Consider the following 25,150-nt stretch of genomic DNA (forward strand, 5'->3'; position numbering starts at 1 on the left):
ACGACGTCCCCGCACAAGCCCACACCCCGAGCGAAGCACCGAACCCACACGGGCCAGCAGAGAGCCAGCAGACGGCACAGGCGGCCGACACCACACCCCGGGAAGCGAGAGGCGGGGCCGCACAAAACGCCCGGGCCCCAAAGGACTTCCCCATCTTCTTCGATGGGACCCCCTCAAAACTCTCGTTTTTCGTGACCAACGCTAGGGAGTTCATGGGGAGGCACGGACACTCCTATGACTCCGAGGCCGACAAGATCGCCGCCGTGGCGATCAAACTCCAAGACAGGGCGGCGGACTGGTACGTCCAACTGTACGAGTCCAGCTCCCCCGCCCTCGCCACCTTCCCTGCTTTCATCAAAGAGATGAAAAACTACTTCGAAGACCCCCTAGCTAAAGTACGGGCGAAAAGCGCACTCCAGAGACTTAAACAGGGCACACGCACGGTCCCTGACTACGCCCTGGAGTTCAAAGCCCTCGCGGGAAAGGTCTGCGACTGGTCTGAGACCACCCTGCTGGAAATCTTCAAAAGGGGGCTCAACCGCGACGTTCTCCAATGGGCCCTCTACCGCGACGACCCAGAAACGTTACACGGGTGGATCCACCTCGCGGGGAAAGCCGAACACGCGCACCGCACCTTCCTGATGACAACCACGGAAGACACAAACTATGTCGGGAAAAAGGTACCCGCACCACACGGGGGGATGGCCGGCCCCATATACCCAAAAAAGAAGTTCAACCGGGAGCCCTGCGGGAGGTGTGGCAAATTAGGGCACAAGACGGCGGATTGCTTCGCCAACCGACCGCCGACCAGCGCGCCCAAGCCCGCCCCGAAAATTAGCCCCAAACCACCCAACCCGGGGCCGCCCCCTCACCGCCGAATGACCGTGGCCACAGCGACACCGGAAGAGGGCTGGGACGCTTACTGGGGGGAAGAGGACAATACCGACCCCGACCAGCCGGCGGGAAATGCTCCCCGCTTGCTCTGAGACGCGTGGCGAGGCAGGCGGTGGGACAGCAACGCGGACCACCTCAACGAAACGACAAAAGCTCCGTAATATTGGCAGCAATTCAACTCTCTGCCGGCAACGGAGCCACCACGGCCGCGGCACTAGTGGACTCGGGGTGCTCAAAAAACCTCATCCACCCCGACCTAGTCGCCAAACTCGACCTCCGCTGCTTCCCCCTCCCCACGCCGCTGGCATTCCACCAGCTGGACGGCTCTACAGCGGGAGGGAAACCAGCCACGCTACAAACCGAGCCGGTCACCCTGCAAATGGGCACTCACACCGAGCGCACATCGTTCGTAGTCACGCCCATCGGACGGCCCATTGCAGTCCTGGGGATGCCATGGCTCGCGAAAAACAACCCGCGGATCAACTGGGCGACCCGCACCTTCACATTCGGCGACGGCGAGTATCGAGCACCAGTACCAGCTGGCAAAAGCAACCCCACGGTAGGACGAGCGGAGGCGACCACACAAGACAATGCCGCTACCACAGCAGACCTACCAGAACAATACGCCGACTTCTCCGAGGTCTTCGGAGAGGCAGAAGCCGACCAACTACCCCCCCACCGCAAGACGGATTGCCGGATCGACCTACTGCCCGACGTCCCCTTACCTAGACCAAAGATCTATTCGATGACCCCGAAGGAGATGGCAACCCTCCGGGAGTTCATCGATAAAAACCTAGACAGGGGATTCATAGAGCCAGCATGCTCACCGGTCGGAGCCCCCGTCTTATTCCGGGAGAAGAAAGACGGGACCCTACGGCTCTGCACCGACTACCGGGGCCTAAACGCGGCTTCCCTGTCCAACAAATACCCCTTACCCCTGGTGAAGGACATGCTCGCCCACCTGTCCACGGGCAAAGTCTTTTCCAAATTGGACCTTCGCGAGGCGTACTATCGCATCCGAATCAGGGAGGGGGACGAATGGAAGACGGCGTTTAACTGCCCCCTAGGCGCGTTCCAGTACAAGGTACTGCCCTTCGGACTCGCGGGGGCCCCTGGGGTGTTCATGCAGCTCATCAATGAGGTACTGCATGAACATCTGTTTAAAGGGGTCCTGGTCTACATCGACGACGTCCTCATTTACACAAAAACGCACGAGGAACACGTAACCTTAGTCAGGCAAGTCCTCGACAAGCTCAGAAGGGCGCAGCTCTATGCAAAGCCTACAAAGTGCGAGTTTCACAAAGAGCGCCTAGACTATTTGGGGTATCGAATCTCCGGGGACGGCATCGAAATGGACCCCGCAAAAGTCGAAGCAGTGCTAAACTGGGAGCGGCCCCGCAACAGACGGCAACTACAGAGCTTCCTGGGATTCGCGAATTTCTACAGGTCATTCGCCCGGGGGTTCGCTGAGATAGCCCTCCCCTTAACGGACCTCCTCAAAACCAAAGGGGTGGGGGACACCCGACGCGCCAAGAACCCAGGCACAGTGCTGAATTGGACTCCCGCGTGCCAGACCGCATTCGACAAGCTGAAAGCGCTGTTCACGACGGAGCCAATCCTCGCGCACCCGGACCCAGAACGGCCGTTCGTGGTCCAAGCCGACGCCTCAGACTTCTCCCTGGGAGCCATCCTGCTACAAAAAGACTCCACGGGGCTCCTGAAACCATGCGCCTACCTGTCAAGGAAGTTCTCCGAGACAGAGAGGCGATGGCACGTCTGGGAGAAAGAAGCCTTCGCGGTGAAATCGGCACTAGAGACATGGCGACACCTACTCGAGGGAGCCACCCAACCATTCGAGGTCTGGACGGACCACCGGAACCTCGAGGCCCTACGAACGCCTAGACGCCTTAGCCCAAAACAGGTCCGATGGGCCCAATTCTTCAGCCGCTTTGATTTCCAACTGAAGTTCATGCCGGGCAAGAAGAACTTCCTGGCCGACGCCCTCTCCCGGCTGCCCCAAGACGAAGAGCCCGCCCCAGACACCATTGGGACGGTCCTATCCGCCTCGCAACTGGGGATGGCCGTGACCACCCGAAGCGGCGCACGGAGGCAGCTCGACGCTACGGCGCAGCCAACGGCGGGACAACCGGCGACGGAAAGAAGCCAACCGCAACTACCAGGGAATGCGCAAGGACCTCGCCGCCGCCCTCAAAACCGACCCCTGGTTCCTGGCAAACCCCGACAAGGTAACGATGGCGCAAGACCTGGCATGGGGGGAAGGCAGAATCTACGTCCCGGACTCGCAACGCCAGGCGATCTTGCATAGGTCACACGACGCCAAGCAAGCGGGACACTTTGGGTTCCTCAAGACCCTACACCTAACACGGCGCCAATTCTGGTGGCCCGCGCTCAGGCGAGACGTAAAAACCTACGTGGCGTCCTGCCCAACGTGCGCTAGGGCCAAACGGGCACCTGGCAAACCCGCGGGGCTACTGCAACGGGTGGCAGAACCCTCCCGCCCATGGGAGGAAATCTCTATGGATTTTATAGTGGACCTCCCACCCAGCCAGAAGAAAACGGCCATTTGGGTGGTGAAGGACTACTTCTCAAAGCAGGCCCACTTCATCCCCTGCACGTCGGTCCCATCCTCACAACAACTAGCCAAACTCTTCCTCATCCACGTGTACAGGCTACACGGATGTCCCGCACGTGTGGTGACTGACAGGGGCACACAGTTCACCTCCAAATTTTGGCGGGCCTTCCTGAAGCTGACGGGGACCCAACAGGCCCTATCTACGGCTTGGCATCCGCAGACGGACGGAGCCACTGAGGTTCTTAATGCCACCTTAGAGCAATTTATACGATCATATACGAACTACCACCAAGACGACTGGGCTGACCTGCTCCCGTTCGCCGAAGTCGCATACAATAACGCCGTCCACACGAGCACGGGGAAAACCCCGTTCGAAGTAGTCTCGGGGCGCGACTTCGTCCCCATCCCGGAGCTACCTCAACCCCCGGAACCCCAGGTGGACGCCAGCGACTGGGGACGGAAGATCGCGGAAGCATGGCCAGTAATCACGGCGGCGCTAAAGGAGGCACAGGCTGCTTACAAAGAGCAGGCCGACAAGCACCGGCGCCTACAACCGACGTTCCAGGCGGGGGATATGGCCTATCTCTCCACCAAGTTCCTAAAGTCAACCCAACCCTCGAAAAAACTGGGGCCTAAGTACATCGGGCCGTTCCGAGTCACGCAAATAGTGAACCCGGTAGCAATACGCCTGGACCTGCCACACAACCTCCGGAGGCTCCACCCGGTGTTCCACACCAGCCTCCTAAAACCGGCAACCACCTCCCGATGGCACCCAAGCACGCCACAGCCCGCACCGCTCATGATCGACGGGCAACACCACTTCGAGATAAGGGACATCCTCGACTCCCGCAAGCAACGAGGAACCCTACACTATCTGGTCAGGTGGAAACACTTCCCCCACCCGGAATGGGTGGCGGCGCACAACGTTAACGCGCCTGACCTGACCAGAGCATTTCACCGGGCATACCCCGACAAACCGCAACCAAGGTCAGCAAAACCAAACCCCCCCCCGCAGGCCTCCCCCCGCCTCCCGTGCCCCAAGGGAAAGGGCCCCCCCCAAGCCCGCGACTTGGGTGGACCTTCCCCCCCCCGGGACTCACTCCCCCCGCCCCGGGCCCACGGGGTGGTGACAAACGATCGCCAGCACCCTCCCCCCGCCCCCCGGCCGCAGGGGAGTGGCAAGCAAGTCAACAGGGCAACCTGGGGGCAACGCCCAAGAGACACAACAAAGGCGACGCACTCTAAATAAGAAAAGAAGGGCCCTACCTGGAGCTGAGAAGCACCCGACCAGCCACGCCTCTCGCCTCGCCGAACTGAGCCAAACAAACAGGGTGTGGCTGGAGCATGCGCACGCCAGGTCAGAACCCGAGCATGCGCACCATGGACACACCCGGGGAAGGCACGTGGTAGAGGGAGGAGCAAAGGGAGGGGCGACAACTACTCCGGCGGGAACTTTGAAAAAAAAAAAAAAAAATGTGGCATTTTGACAGCTCCATGGGGAAAACCCAGAAACCCGGGGGAGAACACTATTCGGAAAGGGGGCAGTATGTCATGAGTGCCGTTGAGCTAAAGTCATCAGCGCAATGGCACTCATGACAATGACAAGGAAATAGGTGAAGGGGTACAAGTTAAGTAGCCATCAACCCACAACGACTAACGGCTAACAAACAATAGCTAAACGGATCACGGAGCCACCTAAGCCATCAGCGGCAATACAACGGGGATCGCCCAGCTGAAAGCAATCAGCAGAAGAATGAAAACCTGAGGATGGGCGATCCTGGAAACCCTCAACCAATGGCAGGGCAACGCATGGGACAAAGGGGGGTGACGTGACCGAGAGCGAGGGGGCGCTGACCGGCGCGGGGTATTTAAACCCCGCACCGGCGCGCTCCTGTCACTCTCAGCTTTTTTCTACCAACGTTGTACCTACCCTGAAATAAACCAGAGCCTGCTTTGCAAACCAGTGTCTGAACGTTATTCAGAGGTAGGCAGCGCATGACATCTAGTGTTTCTCAACCTTAGCCGTTTTAAGATGTGTGGACTTCGACTCCCAGAATTCCCCAGCCAGCATGCTGGTTGGGGAATTCTGGGAGTCGAAGTCCACACATCTTAAAATGACTAAGGTTGAGAAACACTGCCATAATCAGATAAAAGTCCATTTCATGCATTTTTGCATCTCATTTTGCTTGATAGATCTCGGAAGAGCATCCCAGACACTTACGCAGAAAGCCTTGTAGCCAAGGGCCTTACAACTGAGGAGGAGATCTCTGAGATAAAAACTTCCTATTACTCTAAGCTCAATGAACATCTCACCAGCATGGCTTTGTATGCACCTCCTTGCCCCAATCTTCAGGCTCACTGGACTGGCATGGTGGAGCCCACGCCAAGGATCACAAGATGGGATACAGGCGTTCCAGTACCACTCCTTCAGTTTGTCGGGGTCAAGTCAGTGGAGGTGCCTGAAGAATTACATCTGCACAGCCACATCCTGAAGACACACACTCAGGTCTGAGATCCTCAAATACAACTCTAGAAATGCAGAAAATTGTATAGGGGCGTCCATGGGGAGGGATCAAAAAAGTCAAGATGATGCAACCACATTCTTGACTTTTTTGATATACAGGCACCCATGTGGATCCCCGTGATGTTGGGACATCTGGAAATACATCCTTGTGAGCTGGTTCAAATTTGGCCTCTCTCATGAATCCAACCCATGTCTGTAGGGAAGCTGAAATTAATGCCTTTTTTCCTAAACCAAACTTCAAGATTGGTGTGGGTCTTGTTTGTGATAGCCCTCAGGAATGGGCAGCATATAAATAAAGCAAATGCAAGAAAATCATTAAATCATTTTCTTTTAGGAAGAAATGAGCTGTGAAATGAAATCTGTGATTGAAGATGATGTGCTCAGATTAAGCATGGAGAGCTGAAATAGAATAGACAGATGGAGTATAAATCAAATTATCCAATAGATAAACACTAGCTAATAGATTTTTGTAAATGATGTTTTATTTGCTTGGGATGTATAAAGCCAATAAAATGGCAATAGAGCACATAAACTACGATGTAAGATTGATGTTATCATTAATCTACTTTAAGTATTGGATGCAAAAGCAAAAACATGTTTTGTAAAATTTGCTATTTTGGGAAATTAAAGTTTGGGAAAACATGTTTGGTTTCAGGAGTTGCCAGTGTGTGCACTAAAGGACATTTTTGCCTTTGAGCCTAGTGTGTTGCACAGTCCTAAAGTTTATAGCTTTGCAGATATTATGATATTAGGCATCATGTTTATGATAAGAAATATCATTAAAAATAAAGTCAGTTTTCTAAACTAACAGTATGAATGGAATGAACAAACGGTCACCTTGACTAGTTCCTATTTCAATTGCCCTTATATTAAAAGCAAACTAACTTTAAAAACATGCAGGTTTTTCAAGGCCAATTTTGAAAATATGGATTTTATTACAATTTATCTACTTTGAAAGCAATTAAGACCACAGTTGCTTGTGCATTTGGCTGAAAGTGAGTCCCATTCAACTCAGTGGGGCTTATTTCTGAACAGAGTCCCTCTTACAATGAGCCAGTTCACACAATGGTAATGGAGGTTAGGTTTCTTCTGTGAAACCCACAAGCAACCTATTCCCATACACTCCAGGTACAATTTTTTTAAGTACATATCCAAGAATTTTTAGAGCAAATGACACCTCCCTGGCCAGTTGAGGTATATAGTAATCAGGTTTTTTTTCTTGTCTGTTCAATCGTGTCTGATTCTCAGAGACTGTCTGGACAAGTCCCTGCAGTTTTCTTGGCAAGGTTTTTCAGAAGTGGTTTGCCATTGCCTCCTGCCTAGGGCTGAGAGAAAGTGACTGGCCCAAGCTGGCTTTGTGCCTAAGGCAGGACTCACAGTTTCCCAGTTTCTAGCGTGATGCCTTAACCACTACACCAAACTGGCTTTCAACCAAAATTTGTTGTTGTTAAGTCATGTCCAAGTCTTCGTGACCCCATGGACCATAGCACACCAGGCCTTCCTGTCCTCCACTGTCTCCTGGAGTTTACTCAGATTCATGTTCATTGCATCGGTGATGCTATCTAACCATCTCACCCTCTGCTGTCCCCTTCTCCTTTTGCCTTCAGTCTTTCCTAGCATCGGGGTCTTTTCCAGTGAGTTCTCTCTTCACATTAGGTGGCCAAAGTATTTGAGCTTCAGCATCTGTCCTTCCAATGAGCAGTCAGGGTTGATTTCCTGTAGGATTGACTGATTTGACCTCCTTGCAGTCCAAGGGACTCTCAAGATTCTTCTCCAACACCACAGTTCAAAAGCATCAATTCTTCAGCGCTCAGCCTTCCTTATGGTCCAACTCTCACAGCCATACATCACTACTGGGAAAACCATAGCTTTGATTATACGGACCTTTGTCGGCAAGGTGATGTCTCTGCTTTTTAATATGCTGTCTAGGTTTGCCATAGCTTTCCTGCCAAGGAGCAAGTGTCTTGTAATTTCATGGCTGCAGTCACTGTCTGCGGTGATCTTGGAGCCCAAGAAAATAAAATCTGTCACTGCTTCCATTTCTTCCCCTTCTATCTGCCAAGAAGTGATGGGGCCAGATGCCACGATCTTAGTGTTTTCAATGTTGAGTTTCAAGCCAGCTTTTGGACTCTCCTCTTCCACCCTCATCAAGAGGCTCTTTAGTTCCTCTTCACTTTCTACCATTAGGGTGGCATTGTCCGCATATCTGAGGCTGTTGATATTTCTCCCGGCGGTCTTAATTCCGGCTTGTGATTCATCCAGCCTGGCATTTCTCATGATGTACTCTGCATATAAGTTAAATAAGCAGGGTGACAAAATACAGCTTTTTCATACTTCTTAATTAATTAATTAATTATTAAGCTAATTTACTTGTTGTAAATTACCTTAGACCAAAAATTTACTCCCACCCAACCTTTTCCTTTGCTGCCTCTGAATAAAGGCAGGATAAGGCACAGTATGACCTGGAGAAAAAACTAAAAGTCTACCATATCTGGGCTACAATAATGTAGACAATATTGTTAACAACACACAGAGTTCTCTGTAGCTCTTTGCAGGCCTGATAGGGTGACCCTAATTTAAAGGTAAATGATACCTCTACTGCACAAAAATGCAGCAAGCCTTAATTATGCTAGTGTTTGAATCTGAGACTGCCTTGGTGTTCCAGCTAAGCCATTTTTAATAGCCAAATGAAAAAGGAAGCCAACACCCCCTTCTCCCACAGATATCAGTTGAAACCAGCAAATACAGTTGTGCTACCATTATGAAAAAAATTCTTACTCAAAAGACCAAGATTTCCAACCTTCTTGGTATGAAAAAAAAAAAGGATGGGATAGGATGGGATGTTATTATGAGGCAACAACCTTTTGAAACGGGGAGCACAGTGGAATTTTGAAAGCTAGTTGTGAGTGCTTTTGCAAAATGATTGCCCTGGGAAACTTACCGAGTGACAAAATGGTAGCAATGTTGAGTGTTACCTGCCATACAGGATCTCTTGACCAGAAGGCCAACTGATAAGGTTGCTCTCCACAACCACTTCTAGCTCACTAGGATATTCCCTGGCAACCCAGTTTATTTTAATCATCTTTCTAGGTGGGAGGGCACCTTTCCAAAGCTTCATCCATAACTCTTATTTTCTAAACATGCCTGGGCGGGGGGCTCGATGCAGGGATCAGAGGAAAATGTGTATGCATAATGCTGAAATATTGCAAGGCACCACAGAAGCATTTATTTATTTATATTTCAAATTTCGATCACCGCACATCTCTCCCAAAAAGGGACTTTTTACTGAAGTGCCTTGCACTATTTTAGCATCCCATTTTTAATTAAAAGAAGGTAGGAAAAAAGCCATGCACAGCGAAGAGCACCAAGATAGATATCAGCAGGCACATTGCTACTGATGGCTACCAGATTGCCACCTGATCCTGAATCACTTTTTAATTCCCCCTTCCTTCAAGACATTCATTCCCTTCCTTTATTTATTCCTCCAACACAGAGAAAGAGTGAATGCCCAAAAGTCTTTGAGTGAAATTCACAGTAATGTAATTTTACCTTGGAAGCGTTCAGACATAGCCAGTGCACTATACCAGTTATCATAGGTGTCTTGTAGAAGCTATGATGGTGTCACATGCATTATGACATTGTTGTGCAAATGACACAAATTACATAATTTGTGCCATTTGCACAAGGAGGTTATGTTGTGTATGATGTCACTTGTTCCTTCTTCCCCCCACCCTGCAGACATACATGCTGTTGTTTATGACCAAGATCCAAAAACGAAGGAGAAGACACATAGACCTTTCAGAAGCTGAAGTAACAAACTAATGATTTTTGTTTGTTTCTGTTCTGCTGTGTTCTGCATGGGGTGTGCAGTCAAGAGTGCTGAAGATGGAAGAAGGAGTAAAGTTAGACTGGGCCACTGCTGAAGCATTAGCTTTTGGCTCTCTACTGTGTCAAGGTAGGTCTTTAAACATATAAGAGCTGCATCTGCTATTAAGCCAGGAAAATAAATATAAATGAAAAAGTATATAAAAAAGAGAATCGGCTTGGCAAACTAGTTCGTGATTGCACTGTTAAATTAATGGGAGGGGACAGGTGAGATCTTTATGCCATTTGTGAAATATTTAGACATGTTTCTAATCCTCTGGAAAGTACCTTTCTAGCTCTGAGTATCCTGCCAAATTCAGCTGGTAGACTGGGCGTCAGTTTTAGGCATTCTATGGAATCAGGGACTCAAGTTTCCAAAAATTTGGATGCTATTCTGATCTGGTTTTGCCAGTATTCTTTCAGCTTCTTGGTAGCTGGCCAACCGCTTAACCCAGCTAGATATATTTAACATGAATTATTAAAAAGCATGTTCCTTATGAGGAACAGTTGGAAGCAGTGGTTATGTTTCGCCTAGAGAGAAGACAGTGGGCATACAGGATGGCAACTGTCCAAAGAGTTGTCATGCAGAAGACAGGGCAGAATTGTTCTTGAGTTGTGCCAGAAGTTAGGACAAGGAACAACGGGTTTAAATTTCAAGGAAGTGGGTTTTGGTTGGACATCAGGAAAAATTTCCTAACAATTAGAGCTGTCCAGCAGTAGAACAGATGGCCTCAGGATGTCGTAGATTCTTTTTAAGTGGAGGCATTTAAAGAACAGCTGGATGGCCATCTGTTGGAGGTGCTCTCCTAATGGATTCGTGCTCTGAGCAGTGGGCTGGATTAGAGGCTCTTCAAGGTTCCCTCCAAATTTTCCATTATATAATTCTGTGCAGCCTGTCAGTTTGAGCATGGACATAGTCCACCAGATGCTCAAAACATTGCTTGTATGAGCCGAGCTGTCTGGGATGAAATCACCGTGGCTATCTGAGCCTATGGGATTGGACAGCAGAAGCAAGCAAAAATGTATGCAGTAGGCAGGCTAGTGTGAAATTCCTCGTACAGGTGCTCCTTGGGTAATGACCACTCATTCAGTAACTGTTCAGACTTACAGTGGTGCTCATACTTAGGTCAGTTGCAGAGTCCCTACAGTTACGTAATTGCCATTTGTACCCAGCTTGCAATTATGACATCGCAATGCCCCATGGTGTAATGATTGCCTAGTCCAAATACTCAGACTCACAAGAGGTTACTAAATGAAATCTGATTTATTAGGAAACTTGAGACAAATACAGAGAAAGCTGAGAATGACAGAAAGCACGCCAAATACAAACTAAAAACCCTCGCTGCAAACGTAACCCCGCCTCCCTACCAGCAGAGTCACCACCACCCATCCCAGGTGCTGGTAACCGTCATTCCTTCTAGCCTGGGAAAGCAACCTTGAACACATGAGATAACCCAAATACATTCCGAGCCCACAGCCAAGAGATAAACATACTCCCAGCAGGAACCGTCCTCCCTTCAAAGATGAAACACGCATCAGGCTAATGACATGCGAAACGTTACAATGTACCAAGCACATTGAAACGGTGAACATGACACATGGCTTCCTATGAGCAAAGTCAATGGGGAAGCTGGCAGGAGTCGCAAATGGTGACTATGTGACATCCTTGCTTAACAACCAGCAATGACTCGCTTGACGATGGCACCTGGAAGTGCTGGCATTTCTGTCGCTAAGCAGTGAGGGCACATGTCATTGAGCTTTATGACCGTGTTGCTTAGTGATGGAAATTCTGGTCCCAATTATTGTCATTAAGTGAGGACTACCTCTATGCATGTTGTGTTAGTAGCTGAAAATTCCTAACCTTGGAAACAGTTACGTACCATTTCCTGGACATTGCACTTTCTCCAGAGACCTGAATAGCAAGAGTTTGGTGTATTTTGCTTTATTCTCAAAATAGCCCTGTGCAGGTGGCTAGACTGGGATGATCATGACTTGCCTAAAGGCTAACATTGGCTCCCAGCCATTTGACATAGAGGGAGTACTGTGTGTGAGCTTGGCTCCCGAAGCTATTTTACAAAACTTAACTACAGTAATTGGGACCAGAATTTCCATCACTAAGCGATGCAGTTGTAAAGCTCCATGTCATGGGACTGCACCGCTTAGCAACGGCAGTTCCAGCAGTCCCCGTTTACCATCATTAAGTGAGGAATGTGCGGGTTGTTAAGTGAGGACCTCGTGTGATCACGACTTCTGACCTCCTGCCAGCTTCCCCATTGACTTTGCTGGTGGGAAGCCAACAGGGAAGGTTGCAGATTGCGATCGCGTGGCTGTGGGATGCTGTGACGGTCAGAAATCCGGGCTTGTTGCCAAATGCCTGGATCGCGATCATGTGACTGCAGGGGTGCTGTGATGGCTGGAACTTTGAAGACTGGTCATAGCTACCACTCGTTCAGCGCCATTGCAAGTTGAAATGATGCCTGAATGAGCAGTCATTAAACAAGGACCACCTGTATCGACTTGACATGAAACTGACCCCCCCCCATAAATAGGGGAATGCATGCAGAAAGAGGTATTTAGAACCACCCAGTAGTAAAAGAAATAAACAAAAAACTTACTATAGCAAGGCAGAGAAGACAAAAGAGACCTTGAGATCTGCAAAGAAATCAGTCTTGATTTGAGGAAAGTCCTTAGGAAGAAGAGAGGTCTTCCTGATTCTGAATCTTTCAAATTGTTATCAATTTACACCATAGATTTGCTTTATACCAAGGTTTTAACGTTCGTCTGAGTGGGCAAGATGTTGGCCGAGGAACATTCAGCCAGCGGCATGCTATGCTGGTTTGTCAAGAGACAGGTGAAACATACATCCCTTTGAATCACATGTCTCCAGATCAGAAGGGCTTCCTTGAGGTGAGTAGGAAGGTTGAACCAAGATGACTTCACAACGCTGCGCCTTACTTAGACTTCACATGGGTACTTTTCTGGGAGCAAAACTTCCTGAACTGAGTTGGATTTATTTCCAAGTAGTCACACACTAGCTTGCCCTGTTGAGAGTACGTGAGAATATTGTATTGTAATCTGCTTTTCCTACTCCTCATAGAACGTGCATTCCACAAAGTGTCAGATCATACATACACACACACACACACACACACACAATCCTCGTTATTCATGGGGGTTGCATTCTTGAAAACTCGCAGAAACGGAAACCACAGTTATTGAAGCATTGATCCTACTGAGAACACATGAACTATTATCAGAACAATGTGGAGACTTGTTAAGACAACAAACACTGTGAGAAGATGAATGCGCTTTCCCGTGGTGTAGCTCATGTTGGCACAACACAGTAAGGCTCTCGGAGTTTTTTTCCGTACTGCGTATGGCCACATATAGCTGCATTAAGACCACATTTGATGAAAAACGAGTTACACTTTTCTAGAAGCGTATAAGTGAATCCGTGGAAAGAGAATGCACAGATAATGATGATTGAGTGTATATATACATACATACATATATGTGGAGAGCCAGTTTGGTGTGGTGGTTAAGGCATCAGGCTAGAAACTGTGGGGCCATGAGTTCTAGTCCTGACTTAGGCACAGAGCCAGCTGGGTGACCTTGGGCCAGTCACCCTCTCAGCCCTTCGAAGGAGGCAATGGCAAGCCACTTCTGAAAAACCTTGCCAAGAAAACTGCAGGGATTTGTCCAGGCAGTCTCTAAGAATCAGACATGACTGAATGGATTAAAACACACACACTCCACAATTTTAAATCTGTGAATGTCTCAAGTTCTAGATTAGGATACCAATTTGTTGTTTTTTTTAAAACAATGTAATTTCATACATACAGTATAAGTTTTAAGTCTCATATGAACCTTCCAGATCTGATTAGATCCTTAAACTATTTCTGCAGTAATCTTCCCTCCCTCCCTCCCTCCCTCCCTCCCTCCCTCCCTCCCTCCCTCCCTCCTTCCTTCCTTCCTTCCTTCCTTCCTTCCTTCCTTCCTTTTATTAGCTTCTACAATTATTTTGCTTTAGAAGTGTGTGTGACAATATGCCATTTTCCATGCTGCTGTCTTACATTCTCAATTAGGTGAGCAACAGTCCTCTTTCAGAAGAAGCAGTGCTTGGCTTTGAGTATGGAATGAGTATTGACAGCCCAAATTTGTTGCCCATTTGGGAGGCCCAATTTGGGGATTTCTTCAATGGAGCTCAAATAATATTTGATACATTTATCTCTGGAGGTGAGACTCAGATATCTGTGTTTGATAGAAAATACTTTTACAACAACTTATCTCCTGAAGCTGACTCTAATATGATCCTTCGCCTATCCCATAACTTCAGGCCCAGTTATTTTTATTTTACCATTTTATTTAACTCTGTTCAAATGAGGTTTGTATTTTTAGTTCTTCTAGGCTTCCTTAGGAGTATTTTAAAGATGGGGTTTAAATCCTATATATAGTATATTGAACAGAATATATAGAATTGCTTGGTCTGCATTTCTAAGCAGTGAGCTTCTGTGATAAAGTTAGACTTACTTCCAAGTAGACATGCATAGGAATAAGAAATAGCAGAGATACTTAGAGATGTTTTAAAGAGGTGCTGTATTAATGTTCCTGTACGCTCCAAAGCACATATTTTCAATCATTTTCAAAACAGACACAGCCCTAATGCATAGTTTACCAACCGTTCATAATTCACCACTGAATGTGTGGACTTTTCCAGTGGAAAAAATATTTAAATGGAAGCAGATGATGATAAGAAAACTCTGTTCTGGGTCAACCTTTGGCAGTGTTACTCATGGGAAGCTCAGTAGATATTGCAGCTAAATGATAGATGTGCAAATTCTTCAGCAGGAGAGGTACATTTAGGCTAGTGTGTGCAGAGAGTAAAGTAAATTTGTGTAGGTATTGTATGTAATTAAAGGACATTCAGCTTTAAAAATTATTATTGCCTTGTTTTGGAGATATTTCTGAAGAATAGTGCCTAATTTTTGAATAACTTTAGTAAACCACCCAGAATTGTTGGCAGTTGGATGGCATATAAATCTAAATAAATACATAAACTGCTGGGGAGAGACAAGTTTTATTGAATGAATATTAAAAAGTCTTAACCTTTCTCAGAATGGCTTTCTTCGGAAGAATAGCTCGTAGGTTCCTTAGCCACTGCCTAAAACTAGAAGTTATCCTCTTCCAAGCAAAATTCTTAGAGTCCTCTTTGGCAAGATTTATTGAGATGTATGGAATGGAGTTACAAGAATTCCAGCAACTGAACTATTTCCCATTTAGAGCCAACATTTCCTCAGGTATGTTAGGACAGAGACTTTCTGATTTTCTTTCTACTTACGTTCCAGCAAGGAGCAGGTCTTTTCGCTGATAATGGAGAAGCTGGCAGCTGGCTGTTTACATAATGGTCATCTGAATTGTTATTAGTTTGGGAACCCTCTCTTCCAACAGCAGACAGCTAGATCAACTCCTTGATTAGCGGGACTTAATTTGGGCTGGTACCAAATGACAGAAATACCACTATCTTATTCTGCGGACTGTGATGATGTATCATTATTGATATTTAATATATTCTCCCCTACAGGGGAAGCCAAGTGGCTACTGCAGAGTGGGCTGGTGGTTCTTCTTCCACACGGCTATGATGGTGCAGGACCAGAACACTCTTCATGCCGAATTGAACGATTCTTGCAGGTAGCCAAATGCAATGTAGTCCAAGACAGTTTCCCTAAGCCAGACACTTTCTAAGCATGTTAAATTACAGCTTCCTTGGTTCCCCAGTCACTGTAGTCATGGTGGCTTTGAAATGATGGGAGCTGTAATCCATTAGCTATGCTGGTTGAAGGATTATGAGCTTTGTTGTCTGTTCTGTAAGCAGGGATTGTGAAATCACGGTCTGGGGGCATATTCTACTACAGGTAGTCCTCACTTAATGACCACAATAAGGACAGGAAAATTGGTTGTTAAGCAGTGAGGTTGTTAAGTGAGTCACCATGTCACTGGACCCAATTTTACAACCATTTTTACAATGGTCGTTAAGCGAATCCAGCTTCCCCAATGGACGTTTTTTGCTGGAAACTGGCAAAAAAGGTTGCAAATCGCAATCACGTGACCACAGGACGCTGCAGCTGGTTGTAAATGCAAGCCGGCTGCCAAGTGCCTGAATTCCGATCATGTAACTGTGGGGGTGGTGCAACAGTTTGTGACGGTCGTAAGTGTGAATACAGTCATAAAGCACTTCTTCTGAGGCCATTGTAACTTTGGACCGTCATTAAATGAATGGTCATTAAGCAAGGACTGCCTGCACACACTATAGCACAGGCTTCTCCAATCCAGGGCTTTGCACTTGCGATCCCCATCATCCTCCAGCCAACATGGCCGTTAGTCTGGTGGATGGGGTTTGTTGCTTAACACACGTGGAACAACCGATAGACAAAAATGCTGGAGAAGTTGCATAAATGCACCATCCAAATAGTTTGTGGTGGAAAGAGTAATTGTTGCCCGGTAAAGCAAAGTCTGGAAAATTGAAATCTGTTCCAGGTATGACCTTGGCAAGAGGGTCTCAAGTACATTCCACTGAATGAGAAACTAGTGTTCTGGTACAGAATTCTTCAAACTTGGCAACTTTAAGATGTGTGGACTTCACCTCCCAAAATTCCCCAGCCCACATGCTGGCTGGGGAATTCTAGGAGTTGAAGTCTACATGTCTTAAAGTTGCCAGGTTTGAAAACCACGGCTCTAGCATATATGATAGCTTTATTCCCTATACGATTTTGCCTCTGGGCAATGAGGATGATCAGAACAGTATATACCATCCGCCAAAGCTCTCAGAAAGAAAGACAAACAGATGTTACATTATGCAATGCCCCTGTGTACAAGATTTTACACGACTCTATATACCCTCTGGATACCTTCTATATACAGAATCTCTTCCTGCAACTCTGCTGAATGCCAGGACCTGGATGTACTGTAAATATCTAAAGCACAATCCATGGATTCACTTCCTGGCTGAGAGTTTGAGCTCCATGTAATAAGATCTGGCTATGTGCATCTGATGATTGCTAATCAGGATGAAATCAGCCACTTACTGCCTCCTGTGGAACTGGCAGAAAAGACAGTAAAAGGGCATTTTGGACAGCTCTGTATCCATCCTCAGGCTTACGAGGCACCACAATTTGATTAACATGTTAAAGGTTACAATCTGCATTGCCAAAAAAATAATGCTTTAATTCCCTTGACGATTTACAGCAGTCGATTTATCTGTAAATACGGATAAAAATCTATGATAACAAAATCTTTCATCCAGAGTTTATGATATCTTTCTTCAGATTTATTAAGAAATAAAAAAACCCCTAAATACCTCCCTACCTACATTGCGAAAAATACCTTTATATTCTTAACCCCATGAAGGACACGTTTTAAAGAATTGGTCAGCTGGTTTCGATTAGTATCTATCTATCTATCTATCTATTTATTTATTTATTTAATATCCCACTTTTATTATTTTTTATGTTGTATTTTTCTTTCACAGATGTGCGATAGCTCAGAAGAGGGGATCGATGGCGACCACATAAATATGTCTGTTGTCCATCCAACCACCCCAGCTCAGTATTTCCACTTACTTCGAAGGCAGATGGTTCGAAACTTCCGGAAACCACTTATTGTGGTTTCCCCCAAAACCCTCCTTCGGTTACCTGTGCGTATAAAGACTTCCTGGTTTGGTTGCCACCATTCATCTTTCATTTATGTTAAAAAGGTTGTGTTGGCACAACAGTGTGGTGTTTTTTGTTTGTTCGTCTAATCCAGGGTTTCTCAACCTTGGCAACTTTAAGATGTGTGGACTTCAACTCCCAGAATTCCCCAGCCAGCATGCTGGGGAATTCTGGCTGGGGAATTCTGGGAGTTGAAGTCCACACATCTTAAAGTTGCCAAGGTTGAGAAACACTGCTCTAATCAATGGGCAGGGTGTCTGCAGGTTGTGTTCACTCTTCCATCTTTCCTTTATGTGAGGCACATATAAAAAGCAACTGGCTTTGATAACATCATCATAACTGCCATCTGGCCTTTTTTTTTTTTTTAACCATGGCCGTGATATAGTTAAAACCATGCAAACACCACTGCTTATGTGTGAAGGTTAATTCCTGCTCAAAAACTGCCAGGAATTGAATGAGTTTACAGAATCTAGTAGTGTAATTGTGCTTGCCCATGTTTCCTTTCTCTAACATTGGCTTTTTTATTAGTGTACATGCAGTCATAGACAAAAGAACTAGATACAAATCATTGAACATAAAGTCTCATTCACATCAGAAACTAAGCATAGTTAGATTATGTTTAGATCCAGCAGTTTCTAACCGCTGTTGATATGCACAAAATTTGGTCATTTTTCTGGAACTTTGCAACACTGGTTGTTTAATAGTATTGTTAACAGTTGGCTATTGAGACCTGTCTGAAAAATTTTCAGTCAAAGGGGGAATCAGCTGTAAACTCTGAATGTTGCATGGGGCAGTTTGAGAACAAGTGCATCTGATTTGGGCTTAGCATCTGAATATATGCATAATCAAGCTTGAAAGGGGATATGATTAAATCTCTGCATCAACATGATTACAGGGCCTTAGGCACCCCCAGATAAGTGCCCTTCTATAGAGGGCACAAGGATATGGTAAAAATATTTGGGGATTGTGAAACGTAGATATGTGAGCTCATTATAGCAGATATGGGAGGTGTTAGCGGTATCCCTTACTAGGCACAACCTACATGTCAAGGCCCAACATAGAAGATGATTGGTGGGTGTAAGCCCACAGTGAACCAGATCAGATATTTTTTGTTCCATGTCCAAATACGTCTATTAATACAAACTTGCCCTAAAATATTGGTTGACTTTATACTTTGAAAATCTATAGAACAATAATTCTGTTTAATTGATAATTGTGTGCGTATGTGTGCATGGTGTGCATGTATACACCCTCACCTCTGTAATTTTATTTAATATAAAATATATGTATCATTCATCTGAGTTGGTCAATATATTTTTATCAGAACAACTTCTTACTAGATTTATTTGCCAGAGCCATGAAATCTTACTAACAACTTCAATTACCTTTGAGTTTCATCTCCTGGAGCTCATGTAGAGACTAAAGAGGATGACCTTGACAGAGAGAGGGAAGATCCATTTCAAAGCAACCAAGAGGGTTGGCTGTAGACAACCTGGAAACAGCTACTAAAATCCCAGCTAATAAGGGATGATAATGATTATATACAATCTTCATCATGTATATAATTCGGTAGATTAATGTTTGGCAAACCAGTTTTAATTGGCTAGCATTTTCAGAGTTTGTCTCTAAACTCTCAAAATTTTGTACCTGCATATTTCCCCCTCTTATCTATTTCCTAGACTGCTGTGTCAAGCTTACTAGAAATGGCTCCAGGAACAACTTTCAGACCCGTCATTGGTGATTCAACAGTGGATCCTAAATGGTAACTTGGTTCTTTAAGTGTGTAGTACTGTATTTACTATTTCAAAAAGAGATAAATCTAGTAAGTAATAGAACGGGGTCTCAGCAGTTGGCAGCACCCAGTGTAACTTGTCTGGATTTGAAACTAAGCAAGATCAGGCCTGGTTTTGTATTTGGATGGGAGACAAGAAATCTCAGGATGTAAACTAGTGTCAGGAAATGCTGGGTAAAGACAGTGGCAAAGCATTTGTGTTTTTTGCTAAGAAAACTGCATGGTAGTTCCCATGTAATCCCCAGGAATCAAGCTGAACTTGCAGCTTTATAGACTGTGAAGTCAACAACCACCCCAGAAGAAGGCAGTGAGAAACCATTTCTGTATTATTGCCATGAAAACTGCAGGAAGTCAATGGGGTCAAGCTTGACCTGAAGGAGACTGGACTTAACATGTTGCCTTATAACACAGTAAAAAGAACAGTCTAAGCAAGAGTTATGCATACAGTGTGGCTTAAAGAGCCAACTGATTATGTGCCCTCAAGTCAGTGTTGACTTATGACCACACAGATAGACCTTCTCCAGGATGCTCTGCTCCAAACCCGGTCTTTCAAGTCTTCCAAAAGGGCACCCGTTGCTGCTGCAGCTGAGTCCATCGACCTTGCTGTTGGTCGTTCTTGTATTTATGAGATTTGTATTTATGAGATTTAGAGGCCAAGAACAATAAAACAAAATCTCAAGCATCCACATTCCCTCTCTGTTCCGAGTAAAGCAAAATCATTGGTTACTTCTCATATTAAGATCATGCTTCACTTCCAAGGTTTAAACATCTCCAGGTTTAAAATCTGTGGGGTAGGTTAGCTCGAGATGGACTGACTTGCTCAAAGCTTTCCAGCAAACTTTATGAATGAAAGGGGTGTGTGAGTTGTATCTGCAGTCATATTAAACATTAGCCATCAGAAGAATCCATGGGGGGAGCAAGAGGGGACGCATGATGAAAGCAGAATTATGACAGACATGATGTCATCATTTTGATGAAAGCATTGGGTCCTGTAAAGACCCTTGCTAGGCCCTGTACAATTCTGATTTTCCTTTTAATTCAAACTAGACAACTCTGTGACCCACTAGGTCATCCTTTGAGAGAAAGGTAGTGCAGTGTGATGTGACCAGAATGAACATTAAATTTTACGCTGACCATTTTTTTTTTTACCCCAATACAGGAGAATAGTAGTAGTAGTGAAGTTTATTGTTGTAACCATAGGTCATAACATAAGATCTAAGAAGAGTGTATATCATAAGTAGAAAAATAATTGTAGTGGCAAACGAACTTCATAATAAGTAAATATTTACTTACCTAAACAGATCAACAGAATGACCACAGATGAGCAAAAAAGTAGTGGGAGCGGCAGCAACTTCTGACTTCCTGCTGGCTTCCCCATTGACTTTGCTTGTGGGAAGCCAGCAGGGAATGTCAGAAATCACGATCACGTGACTGCAATGGCTACAACTTTGCGAATAAAACTGGTCTGAACATCATGGAAATTTCAATTCCACAGAAGTAATGGGTCCCAGATGTTTTACACATTCTTTAAGTTAGTGGATGTTAGATACCTAGATTCAAAAATTGTTGCGGTATAATGCACTGTTTGGGCCAACTTGAGGATGCAAACAGACAAACAGATAAACACAATGAGAGTTTTAGTGGTATATAGATGTATACTACTATACAAGAGAGAGGGAGAGAGACACTTAAGGAAACAAACATCTGAAACAAGATTTAATACATTTTAGGGATTGTTTTTCCAGAACAGTTAATGTTGTATTGCTCCTGTTGCCTTGGCTCTGTGTGTTTGAAACTATTCCATTTTTCTTTCTCTCTAGTGTCAGCAAGGTGGTTCTCTGTTCTGGGAAACATTATTATACTTTGGCCAAACACCGGGAGCTGCTTGAAGAAAAGAAGCAAAATATTGCAATTGTAAGATTAGAAGAACTGTGTCCTTTCCCAGTCGAACCTCTGCAGCAGGAGATGAATAAGTTCACTAATGCCAAAGGTTGGTGGGCTGTAGCTTTTGGAAAAGAATTGGTTAAAACCTAGTTTTAGAGTTTTCTTTTATTGAGATTTTTACCCCATGTTCCCTTTATGAAGGAAACAAAGAAGGCCCAACCACAGGATTTGTTTAGACACTGAAATTGTCCCACCTTGTACATATTTTGGACAAAGACAATAATACTTCTTACTGCTCCTAATTGAAAAATCCAAAAGGCAAAGAACATGATCTGCTGAGGATTAACCACAAGGGAAGTGAGCCTACACAATGCTTTTCTTATTATGCAGCTTTCATCTGGAGTCAGGAAGAACCTCAGAACATGGGCCCATGGACATTTCTGTCACCAAGGTTTCAAAAGCAACTGGCTTGTAAGGTAAAATTCCAGGATTTCTTGAAATTGTCAGGAAGTGAGAAGTCACTGGAGCATAAGTATGAAAAGTCAGTGAGTGATATGAAGACGTAGGATTCTATAGTTTTGTTGAAACTTAAAGAAGTTGACATCTAGTTTGGGAGACAGCCTCTGTTATACTGCCTCAAATTCCGTGATGGGAATAAGATGGAAGACACAATAATGAGTTCAGATTAGTATGCTATCTGTAGGCAAGTCTAGGACATGTATCTAGTCTTAGTTCCTTAACAAAACTAACATTGGTCCAAGAACTGTGATAATTGTGAGCAAGCTCCCATTAGCGTAGTTCCTAGGCTTTTTGTGCAATATTCAGAAAGCTTGGAGAATTTTGGTTCTGTTGAAAGAGATTTCTAACTCTGAAAGATATGGAAAGGTTCCACTGGCCTTTAGAAAAGTTACTGTGTTTGGGCACGGATAGAAAAAGCCTGACTTAAAAATATGAGGAGAAGGAGATCATTGAATTATCATCTTGTTCCTCTTTAGATGTGCCCTGAACCAAGACAAAGTGGAAAGTAAAAGAAAGGTGTATCTTATTACTTTATTTATAAATAAATAAAACTAACTTTATATAGGCTTCTCTGACTCTGCAGTAGCTGTGCATGGAACGGCACAACAGCCAAACTGAGTGCAGGATTGCAACACTGTGCTGTAAAAAATACAATAATCTATTTCAGTGTATTTTTTACAGTACAGTGTTGCAATCCTGCACTCAGTTTGGCTGTTGTGCTGCTCCATGCATAGCTACTGCAGTCAGAGAACCTGAACACAGGGGGATGACTTCTGCATGCAGTAACTATGTAGAATTGTGACGTATGTCCCATTGGCTGCTTGGAGTGTGATCTGAGTACAGTAGCTAGGCTGCAGAACTGCAACCTGAATCTTCAGCATCATTTTAATCACAGCTGAAAAAGGGCCAGAATCTAATGCTGCCTCTTTGACTTCATCATAGGTCTGTCTTGTAAGTCGACCAGCTTTACCAGCTCCTGCCGTAGGCATTGGAGTTCTGCATCAGCAGCAGCAGCAAGATCTTCTTACTGAAACATTTGCTTGAGACTTACCTACCATGGGACTTTTGGTGTTACAACAAGGCCCAGAAAGCGAGAATCTGAAACTCAGTTTGCTTGTGAGGTATGCTGCTGAAATTAATGGGGCCTGAGCCAAAATGGAGTTTCTTATTCCTTTTACTGCAGATGTAAACATCTGCATAAAATTGCAGTCCCATAGCAAATTGATGGGACTTAAATGTATCTACATTTATCTGGTTCGCACCAATAGGTGAGTGTGAGGTACAGACCAACATTTTAAACCAATATAATGATTGTTACAGAAGTTCTTAATTCATATTACAACAAAGCTAGAGTGATCCCCTGCTTGCCTGCATGTAGCATTACAAGTAAAATTTTGTATTTTCCGTTAGCAATCACCATAAATTAAAATTTTGGATTTTGTATTTTCCGTTAGCAGTCACCATAAAAAAACGTCCCAGGATGAACTTCCTAAATTAAAGAAGCTTTTCTGGGACTGCATAATAAAATATTTATTACAATTGATTTCCCTTTCACAACAAAGTTAGGTATTTGTAAACCATAGTAAATCAGGGAATGTTTAAATAATGACAGATTATTATACATATAGTTTGTATTTTTAAAACAAACCCTGTTGTATGTGTGTACTTTTAACCATCTTCCAAGAGTTACATAGGCCTACTTTATACAAATAACAATTAAATCTGGACTGTGTCATTTCAGATTCCGGGCGGTGGAATAACTTTGCCAAGCAATTCCCTGCCAGAAAAATAAATTCCTGTGTACAAATTATGTCTTCTTTTTATCTAGGTTCTGTGTGGTAGCCTGGAATTTGTTTTATTACATACTAAATATGAAGCTGTGCATCCTTCATCAATGGTCCAAAGTTCTCCATCATCTCTGCTAGTTCATCCTAGGAACTAAGCCTTAGATTTGAAATTGATTATGATTTTGTGCCACCTAGTCAATGGTGACTTTTAGCAACCACATACACAGATTTTCTCCAGGAAGATTTGAAGTAGATGGAAAATAAATTGAAAACTGCAATTCTTTAATAAATTATAGTAGGTTCTGTTCTCACACCTATAAAACAGGGGAGGCAGAGGATGGTCACGACAAAGAATTAGACAGATATTCTCTATTATGGAAAAATAGAATAGTGTAAAATATCATTTCTCCATTTTTATTTGGTTTGCTTTGAATGTTTTAATTGCATTTTCTGAATCTACAACCAAATTTTTTAGGAATTGTGACTGGTTTTTTTCCAAATCTTTTCATGTTCCCAAAGTAACATTTATAGCACTATCCAAATGCATTTTATGTTTCTTGCTTTCCTCGGAAGATCTGATCATGGAAATCCTTGTATTTTTGCTGCTTCGGGCTAAAAGGAATTTCTCAAGGATGATTTAAGTTCAGATAATAGAGGACAGGCACCAGGGCAGAGTAAAATTTCTGCACAGTCTAAACTGCTACCTTGATAGAGTTCTCGAGTTGAAAATTGCTACTAAGTCCAACTCCTGCTCAATAAAAGGATCCAAATTAAAGCCTCCTTGGCAGATGGCTCTCTGTCTTCTACTTGAAGAACTATTTTATGTGAAACTGCTTTTATTGTTAGGATGTTTTTGAGAGGGAAGGAAAGAAATGACCTTGAGTATCAAGGTATATCACTGTAATAAAAGTGAAATATCAAGGTCGCTTGAAGTCTTGAATCTTTTATTTTAATAATAAAAAGTGCAATGGCTGATTTTTGTGTCTGATAAGCAGAAAACTTGTCCTATGGCACGTTGTGTCCTTTTTTTGTCCTATGAGCATAAGTATTGTAGAGAGTAAGGGAGACATACTTAACAGAAATACACAAGAACCATTACCAAGGCAAAGAGGGCTCAAACATCTGTTAAGTCTGGGAAGCAAGGTAATATTCAGAAATGATTCAGACAAAAGCATCTCTGATTCACTGGGGTATAAAAAGGAAGGCACAGCACAATCAGGCTTGCAAGATTCTGTTATTAGAATCTCAATAAAGTGAATTTCTAGTCTTCCTATAGAGTTGATTTTCTGGTCTGGTCTACCTACTGGGGCTGATATGTGATTGACACATAGCATTTTTGATGAGGATTATTCCCTCCCAAATTAACAGTACGTACCTGGTTTCTGCAAAATCCAGATGGTGGCCATTTCAGGTCTGGGTAACACAGTAAGTCACAAAGTTTGGCTAAAGACTAGAGTTTATTAACAAATGGGATAAATGCCTTCAATAAATAGCCACATCCATTTGACAGCAGGTAAAATTGTGGTGCCCAAGCAATCTTAAGTGAGATTTTTATCCCTACATATAATGAAACACAGGCTTTTGGAT

The 25,150-nt window shown here is 44.6% G+C and overlaps 1 protein-coding gene across 1 annotated transcript in view; it reads left to right on the plus strand.

Annotated features, from left to right (window-relative positions):
• Positions 1-24,488, plus strand: part of DHTKD1 (dehydrogenase E1 and transketolase domain containing 1) — a 39,023-nt gene extending 14,535 nt beyond the window's left edge. Inside the window, exons 8-17 of the mRNA XM_063308151.1 lie at positions 5,681-5,993; positions 9,882-9,966; positions 12,643-12,782; positions 13,961-14,111; positions 15,457-15,563; positions 17,401-17,565; positions 19,261-19,343; positions 21,194-21,363; positions 21,648-21,733; positions 22,719-24,488. Coding sequence (XP_063164221.1) covers positions 5,681-5,993; positions 9,882-9,966; positions 12,643-12,782; positions 13,961-14,111; positions 15,457-15,563; positions 17,401-17,565; positions 19,261-19,343; positions 21,194-21,363; positions 21,648-21,733; positions 22,719-22,820 — 1,402 coding nt within the window. The 3' untranslated portion in view covers positions 22,821-24,488. The remainder of the gene's footprint in view (positions 1-5,680; positions 5,994-9,881; positions 9,967-12,642; positions 12,783-13,960; positions 14,112-15,456; positions 15,564-17,400; positions 17,566-19,260; positions 19,344-21,193; positions 21,364-21,647; positions 21,734-22,718) is intronic.
• The last annotated feature ends 662 nt before the right edge of the window (positions 24,489-25,150 follow it).

The sequence above is a fragment of the Candoia aspera genome, chromosome 7, assembly GCF_035149785.1.
Source record: "Candoia aspera isolate rCanAsp1 chromosome 7, rCanAsp1.hap2, whole genome shotgun sequence".
In the NCBI taxonomy this organism is placed as follows: Eukaryota; Metazoa; Chordata; class Lepidosauria; order Squamata; family Boidae; genus Candoia; species Candoia aspera.